Source organism: Dipteris shenzhenensis, chromosome 31 (assembly GCF_047967505.1).
Source record: "Dipteris shenzhenensis isolate YYH24624 ecotype China chromosome 31, Dip_SZ_1.0, whole genome shotgun sequence".
NCBI classification, from domain to species: domain Eukaryota; kingdom Viridiplantae; phylum Streptophyta; class Polypodiopsida; order Gleicheniales; family Dipteridaceae; genus Dipteris; species Dipteris shenzhenensis.
This window is the reverse complement of record NC_141626.1, coordinates 30840393-30850584: the sequence shown is the minus strand read 5'-3', so window position 1 is coordinate 30850584 and position 10192 is coordinate 30840393. Positions and strand designations below refer to the sequence as shown.

The 10192-nt window shown below is 43.0% G+C and overlaps 1 protein-coding gene across 7 annotated transcripts; it reads left to right on the top strand.

The window, feature by feature from the left end:
- The first annotated feature begins 3592 nt into the window (after positions 1-3592).
- LOC147881333 (uncharacterized) lies at positions 3593-9785 on the top strand. 7 transcript variants are annotated; one of them, XR_015540457.1, is made up of 6 exons: positions 3594-3902; positions 4793-6082; positions 6170-6550; positions 6723-6990; positions 7166-7251; positions 7345-7661. XR_015540457.1 is itself a non-coding variant. In XM_087369835.1 (5 exons), the coding sequence occupies exons 2-5, from the start codon at positions 5035-5037 to the stop codon at positions 8998-9000; spliced, it is 1425 nt and encodes a 474-aa protein (XP_087225961.1). In that variant the 5' UTR covers positions 3593-3902; positions 4793-5034; the 3' UTR covers positions 9001-9785. The 7 variants fall into 7 exon arrangements, 2 of the variants coding, with proteins under 2 accessions (XP_087225961.1, XP_087225960.1); XR_015540456.1 differs by adding an exon at positions 4201-4598 and having other exon boundaries at positions 7166-7661; XM_087369835.1 differs by lacking the exons at positions 6723-6990; positions 7166-7251; positions 7345-7661 and adding exons at positions 8790-8822; positions 8996-9785 and having other exon boundaries at positions 3593-3902; positions 6170-6508.
- Positions 9786-10192: the final 407 nt, after the last annotated feature.

Below are 10192 nucleotides of genomic sequence, written 5' to 3'. Positions count from 1 at the left end.
CTGATAAAATCATTAAAAATAATGATGGTATCCATACGTTTTTCCCACTTGTTACTAATTCATGGAATTTGAGAACATGATCTGTGTTCTCATAAAATTTTTTCCTCTTGAAGGATCCTGTTAGCAAAATCTTGTTTAACAATGTGGTAACCAAAAATCATCTTAGGGTGGAGTTTGGTTCTTCACACCCTATAATACACACTATTAAGCATTTTTGCTATCACATCTGATGATACACAGTATTAAGCCTTTCTACTATTGCATATCTTCCTTCGAAGTTTTTCTCCATTTATTAAAAGAGATATACTAATTAGTGGAATAATTCAAATGTAGATACCACTCTATTAGGCATATGCACATGCAGGCATGTGCAAGAGTGTGTGCGCGTGTACATGTGTGCATGTATGCGTGTGTGTACATGCACGTGTGTATGCACGTGTGTGTGTGTGTGCATGCAACATGCTTACACGTGCATGTGCATGTGCATGTGTGCATGTTTGTGTGCATGCATGTGCGTGTATGTATGTACACGCATAATCATGCACATGCACATGCACATGCACATGCATGTGTGCATGGGTACATCTGCACGTGTGTATGTGTGTGTGTGTGCATGTGTTAGTGCATGCATGTGTGCATGTGTGCATGTGTGTGTGCTTGCACACATGCGTGTGGTGTGTGTGCACACGTGTGCATGTGCGTGCATGTGTGTGTGTGTGTGTGCGTGCATGCTTGTTTAGATTAAAAAGTCCCATCAATAACTGAGCCATGGATTCAAAGTTAAAACAAAGGGAACATATAAAGAAAAAATGTTTGAGACATCTAAGTTGAAAATGCAACAACTAGAGTTTGCAAAAATTCCCAAAAAAATTAAGAGTTTTTAATAATATTGAGTTTGACAAACACAATATTGGAAAAAGATGTCGAATCCTAAGAGTCCAAGTTTCGAGGTCAGGGTCCACTTACCTGCCACCATCCAAACACACTAGGTGTTAGAACATCATAGTTACGTTTGGGTAGATAGGTAGTGCCTACTTTCCCCGGCTTGTTATTTCTTTACCTAGGAACATAGACAACCATATGGATTCTTAGATAATTTTAAAAAATTTTAAGTCACAAGTGGATTGAGGTGCGAATGAGTGCATGGGTTGAGAAGGGATTAGATGAGGTATGGGAGGTTAGTGTGCTTTGTGTGGGGTGGTTAAAAAGAGAGTGTAAGGGGGAGATTTCATGGGGTACATAAAAGAATAGTTCATAGTTGAAAAAGTATACGTGTGTGTGTGTATGTGTGTAGAGAAATAAGTGTTTGTGTGTTTGAGATACATTTACTAATCGAAATTATTGTGTGTGTGTGTGTGAGAGAGAGAGAGAGAGAGAGAGAGAGAGAGAGAGAGAGAGAGAGGAAGGGAGGGAGGGAGGAAGGGAGGGAGGGAGGGAGGGAGCGAGAGAGAGAGAGAGAGAGAGAGAGAGAGAGAGAGAGAGAGAGAGAGGTCTATCAATTTAACTATATTAAAAAAATTTATGCAAATTGAGGCTTAGCATATTAAAAACTGAGAGAGAAGTCTCTCAATTTAACTATATTAAAAAAATGTATGCAAATTGAGGCTTAGCATGAGGACGACCAAGCATCACATCTATTTTGATAGCTCCAACATTTCAATTGAAGGTAAGCCCAAGCTTCCACCCCTTTAGAGCATTGAAATCTTTTATAACTAGTACATAAACAATAACGAAAAATTGATAAGCAATGATGATAACTAGGGAGCTAAACTATGAGAAGCACATTGCCCCTATACCATTTACCTATACAAGACATCTAAATGCGTGAATATGTGCTATGTATATTTCTACTAATATTTATATGGTTTTATATTTCATGAAGATTTTTTGAATTTACATCTACGCTCTTCTATACATTTTTGCAACTAACCTATGCTCTTGTTCTTTTTATGTACGTACTTTACGATGAGGGTAACTAAAGATTGAAAGCATTGGACACTACTAGGCATGCGCTTCAAAGGTTCACACAGAACTCAATGCTATCAGGATCTTAAAGATACTAATGATGTACTTGTTTAAACAACAATATTGTATTCAAATTCTTTAGGAGGATTGGGTTAATAAGGATTGCCAACTTTTTGGCTTCAACTCACAATGTTAATTAATTCATGACATGGAAAAATAGATGACAAAAACACACTAACTCCCAAATTTAAATTATGTTGGAAAATGGGCCCTTGAAATACGTGAAAGTGGCTTGACATTTGGCAAAGAGTGGGAATGACTACTAGGTGTGACAAGCCACATTCTTTTGTTAGCATTGCCTCTTAAGAGGTATGGAGAAATGGATTCTCTTTGTGAATTTCCACATGTAATGTTTGAAAAAAGTTAGTTGTTCAAACTGCCTTGTATCATCCTGCAAAGCTTTAACCTTGCCATTGAAATAGCCAAAAAATCCTCCTTTGCAACCAAGAGGGCCCGCTATACTAGCTTGTGCACTCTTGTTTGCTAGAGCATGAAATAAGATGTGGCGTGGTAGATTAGGAAAGGGTGAATTTGCTTTTTTTTTCTTTCATGTACCCACCCACCCATGGTCAACTATGAGGGGCACATCTACATGGGACTTACACTCTCTAAGGGCTATTACACTTCGATTGCCCAAGTGTGGGCAGGTAGGGGCATGAGTGAACGTGGTCTCCACATGTTGGTAAAATGGGCCGTGCAAAAAAAAGGGCCACCCATGGGATGAGGAGCCAGGCCGCCCAAAGTTTGCTGACATTAGGAATTGAACCAATAGCAAGACACGCACCTTATACCACGCAGGAGTTCTCCAACTTGTGCTCATTTTGGCGTGCTAAAGGCAAATGCCTAAGCATTTGTTCTGCATTTCTCTATCTATGGAGATTGTGAAAGGGCCTTAAGTGAATAGGTATAATGGAAGGATGACATGAGAGGGGATTTAAAGGTTGTCCTATAATCTAAGGGTGAGGTTGTCCTTAAATGAATGCTATCATGGAAGGATAGAGTGAGAGGGGATTTAAAGGTTCTTCTAATCTACATCTCCGCCTAGTGAAATTCTCATTTGTTTAATCTTCTAGTGTCCACTTAGTGTGTAATGACACACATGCCCATCCCTCGGCGGGCACTGGGAATTGTGTGCCTGTCGTGAGGAGGATTCGGGCGCGTCGTGAGCAGGATTCGAATGCGGGCAGCTAGCGTAGAGGTGGGTCTGGCGCCGGAGCTGCACCAATGCGGCAAATTAGCATTTTTTGTTGAGCAAGGGGGACCTACACACGTGAAGAGAGGGACTTTATGTAATGTGAGGAATGTGAGAAATGATGAAGATTCCTGTTCCACTAGGCCAATGATGATTCATGGAAAGGGCAATTTCTCTGTTCCACTACGTTAAATTATCAGGGTGATGATCTTTGGAAAGAATAATTCCATTGTTGCTGTTGTAGATGATTGATCTTTGGAAAGAATAATTCCATTGTTGCTGTTGTAGATGATTAGACTGATGAACTTCTGTCTCGCAACATTTTTGTAACTGATGATAATTGATGGTTTTTGTAAGCCAGATGATTACAAATCGTACTGTCGTACATGATTATGATCATTGTGTGGTACATTTTGTGCCAATTTAGAGAAGCAAGGTGACTGATGCTGATTTTGGAATTGTTACAGGAGATTGAGATTGGGATGGAGTCATCTTCCCTGTTATGCCCAAGCGATGCAGGTTCTATACATGTTTTCAGGAATTTCTCAGCTGAATCTTAGCTGCAGAGATGGGGATTCCTGTGGCGCTGGTGCAGATGATGACAGTGATGATGGAATGGGAGACAAATATTCGTCCCTGTGTTGGGTTGAAGCTCGAATTCTTGATTTCTTGAGAGGAGAGTTTGGTGAGTAGGCAATTCGCTCGCCCCTGTGTTTGTCGAAGCTTGAATTCTTGATTTCTTGAAGAGAAAAGAATGAGTAATCGTCTTTGCAAGCGTTCAGGCAAGAAATTTGATCAGAAGATTGCAATCCAGCAAAAATCGAAACGATTTATGCTTGTTCCACGCGTTGATTGCAAGGAGAAATTCAGCGGAATTTCTCAATTTGTGTTGCCATAGCAAGAGAGCGGAACCACTGTTGTGCTTGTGCATTCAAAGCTTTTCTTCTGGCAACTCACAAGATCAGTGTGCATTTCTCAACCAGGACTTGGTTGTGCGCTTCGACACTCAACACCAAGTTTTCCTTCAAATCTCCTGCCTGAACGTCGCACGGAAGCAAATCTTTTCTCTTGCTGCAACACGAGTTTCTCCGTCCATCCGCCAGATTCAACCCCGGTTGTTGAATTCAACCGTGCTTTGGGATCATGACGAAGCTCTTTTGGCATTCTTTTCCGGGATCCTGAGCTCGGGTCCCAGGTCCTGGCCCAAGAATGAAACGGCCTGATGCGTGGGAGCTCTGGCTCTTGCCGTTTCTCCCATGAGTTTCAATCTGAGCTATCTTTCCTTTTGCCTGGCCCCGACACGTCCTTTTGAATTGCATTATTGACCCATGTTAGTCGCCCCTCTGGAAGCGGCACAGTGAAAAACTAAGGGAATCCGTAGGTGGTTGTCTCCACGAGCTCGTTTCGTTCGAACGATACCGACTGTGTTTAGTAGCAACAATTATTGCTTCGCGTTTCTGAGCTTCTTGGCTAGTAGATTCTGAGCTCTATGAAGAAGGATAGAAAAGTCTGCGTTCGTCGGTTTCATCACTGTATCTGGTATTTTTTCAATTAGCCTCTTCTTGTTCACTGCAGGTAGCACCTTCGGTAACTACCTTAAGAAAAGAACTTCAAAGTAATGCTCGTTGCAGTTTGGGGAAAACTCTTCGATCTTGCGACTTCTCCTGATGAACTTATCGCAGTAGACGGCATAATTTACGCCGATTTGTTTCAACTGCATTTTTCGAGAGTATGCCACTGTAGACCTTGGGCTCATTAGCACATCAAGAAGTGCCAGGCTTACTCAGGAGAAGGTGTGTAATAAATAAATGCTGTGAATGGGTGCAATGGCAGGGACGGGACTGCCATGTCCTGGTCGGGTGAGGATGATTGATCTCATTGGAGAAGATGGACTACCTTCAGATAGGTACAAGGATGCAATTACCGTACTTTCCCAATCGCTATCTAGATACAATTGTGCTGTAATCCACTTCCCCTTAGGGGATGATGTGCTTATAAGGTGTGTACTGGACTCAGCTCGCATGTTCTTTCATCAAAGACCCGTTCCAGGACCTGATTCTTGTCAATCAGGTGACCACCAAGATTGGAACAGAACCTCGGGCTACTTTGCTCAGGCTCATCATGTGCATGAGGTATATGACTATCGGCCAGGATATCCTTCCGAAGCTCAAAATGGAGAAGAGCTGCCTCCCGTAGGTCTGCCTGAGTTATTTGCTTTGTTAGGAAGGGCAGCGCGCCAAGTCTTGGATGCTATCGGTCGGTCCCTCGACCTACAGAGTTTCTGTTTCGCTGATCTTCTTGACAATGTTCCATTGCGAAGTGGTGAGTGCTCCACATCTGTGCTGTCACTCTGCTGTCACGGGAGACCAGGGGTTCATGGTGGCCATCTTGGTGTAGCATTATCTGGGGCAGATCAGGGCCACATGCCAAAATTTGATCATGAGCCACATTTAGATAAAGGGTTGTTGACTCTTGTGAAGTCTGATAAAACAGGACTACGTATAAGGGATGTGCATGGCCAGTGGCTACTCGTAGATGGGGATCTTGGGCCTCAGGATATGGTTGTATACACAGGATTGGCTCTGTATCAATCTACAGCGGGTTATATCAGTCCAGCTGTGCACCGAACTGAAGTTGCCACCACTCATGCACAAATGTATGGCAGGTGCTCTATTTCTTATAAGCTTATGCCCAGACCTTCAGCAATTCTCCATTCATCTGCCATGACAGCAGCAGGCCATGGTGTTGCGGGTCCTTTTCAGCAGCCAATTGCAGTCCTCGACTTTATGCAGAGAACATATCCAATGGATCAAATTGTTAGTAGGCCTGGCTTTTCAAATTATGGCTTCCAAGCATCGGTTGATGGTAAGTTTATAGTGTATGGTGAAGAGTTTGTTGCAGACGCTGTAAGGCTCTTTTGAGTATCTGATGTGAAGTTCATCTCATTTGCAGGAGCTGTGAAGATAGCATTGAAGCGTAAGAAACAGGCTTCAAGAGGGAAGCCACTAGCCCCTTCTAAGAGATTACGGCTAGAGGCACAGAGGGTTCTCAAAGAAAAAGTGCAAGAGATAGCAGACAGCAAGGGTATTAAAATTCGCTTCTGCAGTCTTAAGGACTGTGAAGAACAGCACATTTCAAGTTTGGACAGCCCTTGTGCAGCAGTTCGTGCTCAGATAGGATGGCCAGCAGGAGTTCCTTTTGTGCACCCTCATGATCTTCCAAACAAATCAAAACAAGCATTTTTGGAGGCCTATGAACCTGGATGGACTGCTTCACAAGATGGAGAATTGGGACTTCTGGATTCTGGTCATTCACATCCAGATACTCGTGCGTGTAAGTCTTTAATGTGTTTCTCTTTAGTATCAGCTCATGCTTCCATACAGTAGGAAGGCATGTGCAGTTTCGATTCCACCATCTGAAAGTAGAGGCTTGACCTTCAAAAGTAGTTTATGAGGATTCTGGTATTCTTGCCCTTCTCAGATTGATGGTACTTCCGACTCCCCAGGCAGAAGCTTGTTCATGATGACCAAGAGATTCCCCTAGTTCTTGTGAAGTGGCCAGAGTGAGGTGAAGAACCTTTATTGAGTACTTGTGAGCTCGAAGGAAGCCATAAGTGTTTGGTCATGATCTGGAGCTTGCTGGTCTTGCCAAGGCATTGTTTGATGTAAGCAGGTGTTCCAAGTTCTCATCGCTTTCCTGGCTGGTTGACTACCATCAACATCCCAGGTCACTATCCTGGCTGGTGGACTACCATCAACATGTGTCAAAAATAAGTGAGACATCAATCAAACGTGTTTGACTCATTCTCTCTTCAGCTGTGTATTCATAGTTTGTTCGAGGTTTTATAGGTCGTACGTTCTTTTTGCGCACCGATTGGCCAAGTCTTCATAGTCGCATTTCACAACCACTTAGTCGTTCTTCTTCTTTGTGTTTTTGTGTTTCCCGCAGTCCGAGGCTGAGGCAGTCTTGCTGCACTTATTACGGCAATGCCTTTGACAAGGAGAGGGGCAGGTGCTGGAGCTGGAGCATTGAAGGTAGTATTATGATCAAGTTTTGAATGACTTGGCAATCCTCTAACTGTAGTCATTTTGAAACTCACATGCATGCATGTGGTTGCCAACGGGCAGGCATACATGAACTCATATGTGTGTACACGCACGCTACATGAAGTAGTGAAATTGCATGGCTCAGAAGCTTGTCCTCTTTGACGATTGTTTTTTCGTCCCATTGGAGGAATGGAAAGCCATTGCAATGATAAATGGTATTGGTGTGGGAACTACACGTTAAAAAGTTCAGTGGGTGTGGCCAAAATTTTGGCAATGAAGGCTTTGGGCTTTCTATTCGGAGGCCTTGAACGTTTATTAACTAGACCTTGGGCTCATTATTACATCAAGAAGTGCCAGGCTTACTCAGGAGAAGGTGTATAATAAATAAATGCTGTGAATGGGTGCAATGGCAGGGACAGGACTGCCATGTCCTGGTCGGGTGAGGATGATTGATCTCATTGGAGAAGATGGACTACCTTCAGATAGGTACAAGGATGCAATTACCGTACTTGCCCAATCGCTGGCTAGATACAATGTTCCATTGCGTAGTGGTGAGTGCTCCACATCTGTGCTTTCACTCTGCTGTCACGGGAGACCAGGGGTTCATGGTGGCCATCTTGGTGTAGCATTATCTGGGGCAGATCAGGGCCACATGCCAAAAGTTGATGATCATGAGCCACATTTAGATAAAGGGTTGTTGACTCTTGTGAAGTCTGATAAAACAGGACTACGTATAAGGGATGTGCATGGCCAGTGGCTACTCGTAGATGGGGATCTTGGGCCTCGGGATACGGTTGTATACACAGGATCTGTATCAATTACAGCGGGTTATATCAGTCCAGCTGTGTTCCGAACTGAAGTTGCCACCACTAATGCACAAATGTATGGCAGGTGCTCTATTTCTTATAAGCTTTTGTCCAGACCTTCAGCAATTCTCCATTCATCTGCCATGACAGCAGCAGGCCATGGCGTTGCGGGTCCTTTTCAGCAGCCAATTGCAGTCCTCGACTCTATGCAGAGAACATATCCAATGGATCAAATTGTTGGTAGGCCTGGCTTTTCAAATTATGGCTTCCAAGCATCGGTTGATGGTAAATTTATAATGTATGGTGAAGAGATTGTTGCAGACGTTGTAAGGCTCTTTTGAGTATCTGATGTGAAGTTCATCTCATTTGCAGGAGCTGTGAAGATAGCATTGAAGCGTAAGAAACAGGCTTCAAGAGGGAAGCCACTAGCCCCTTCTAAGAGATTACGGCTAGAGGCACAGAGGGTTCTCAAAGAAAAAGTGCAAGAGATAGCAGACAGCAAAGGGTATTAAAATTCGCTTCTGCAGTCTTAAGGACTGTGAAGAACAGCACATTTCAAGTTTGGACAGCCCTTGTGCAGCAGTTCGTGCTCAGATAGGATGGCCAGCAGGAGTTCCTTTTGTGCACCCTCATGATCTTCCAAACAAATCAAAACAAGCATTTTTGGAGGCCTATGAACCTGGATGGACTGCTCAGAAGATGGAGAATTGGGACTTCTGGATTCTGGTCATTCACATCCAGATACTCGTTCGTGTAAGTCTTTAATGTGTTTCTCTTTAGTATCAGCTCATGCTTCCATACAGTAGGAAGGCATGTGCAGTTTCGATTCCACCATCTGAAAGTGGAGGCTTGACCTTCAAAAGTAGTTTATGAGGATTCTGGTATTCTTGCCCTTCTCAGATTGATGGTACTCTTGCTCTTGGCAGATTGATGGTACTTCCGACTCCCGAGGCAGAAGCTTGTTCATGATGACCAAGAGATTCCCATAGTTCTTGTGAAGTGGCCAGAGTGAGGTGAAGAACCTTTATTGAGTACTTGTGAGCTCGAAGGAAGCCATAAGTGTTTGGTCATGATCTGGAGCTTGCTGGTCTTGCCAAGGCATTGTTTGATGTAAGCAGGTGTGCCAAGTTCTCATCGCTATCCTGGCTGGTTGATTACCATCAACATCCCAGGTCACTATCCTGGCTGGTGGACTAACATCAACAGTGAGACATCAATCAGACGTGTTTGACTAATATTCTCTTCAGCTGTGTATTCATAGTTTGTTCAAGGTTTTTATAGGTTGTACGTTCTTTTTGCGCACCGATTGGCCAAGGCTTCATAGCCGCATTTCACAACCACATAGTCTTTGTTCTTCTTTGTGTTTTCGTGTTGCCCACAGTCCGAGGCTGAGGCAGTCTTGCTGCATTTATTACGGCAATGCATTCGACAAGGGTGCTGGAGCATTGAAGGTAGTATTATGATCAAGTTTTGAATGACTTGGCAATCCTCTAACTGTAGTCATTTTGAAACTCACGTGCATGCATACATGAACTCATATGTGTGTACACGCACGCTACATGAAGTAGTGAAATTGCATGGCTCAGAAGCTTGTCCTCTTTGAAGGTTGCTTTTTCATCCCATGGGAGAAATGGAGCCACTTGTACCCCATTCTATACGTGTGGAATGTGTTGCTAGTTTGAGCATATTACGGCGAGGAGGTGTGGTTAGTACTTGACCTATTCTTTTGCTCTTTGGCACATGGGCATTTGTCTCTTTCATTTCACTTTACATGTTTGTGAGATCTTGAAGATAGTTTGCATGCATGCTTGAAAGCCTCTCTCGAGTGAAAACTTTTTAAGGGATATTTTGAATTCTCATCTGAGCATGTGGCCCAATAGTGACTTAACTATACATCCCAACAATGCCTTAATGAAAGGGTGAAGTTCTTGAAGCAAAAACATTTGACCTCAGAGATTTTGGCATGCAATTCTTTCTATTCAATGGACAGAAGGTTATTATGCATTGTTAGAACTATGGAGCATAATAATAAGACAATATATCATATTTTCAAAGTTAAAAGGATAAATATTATCTCTTAGACCTCACAAAGAGCGAATGTGTCTATGTTGGCTTAGATTACT

Bases quoted from the DNA above. Each gene is read 5' to 3' on its own strand.
- LOC147881333 (XM_087369834.1), top strand. From the start codon at position 5,035: ATGGGTGCAATGGCAGGGACGGGACTGCCATGTCCTGGTCGGGTGAGG. The intron at 6,083-6,169 runs GTAAGTTTATAG...TCTCATTTGCAG, and splicing joins CTTCCAAGCATCGGTTGATG to GAGCTGTGAAGATAGCATTG.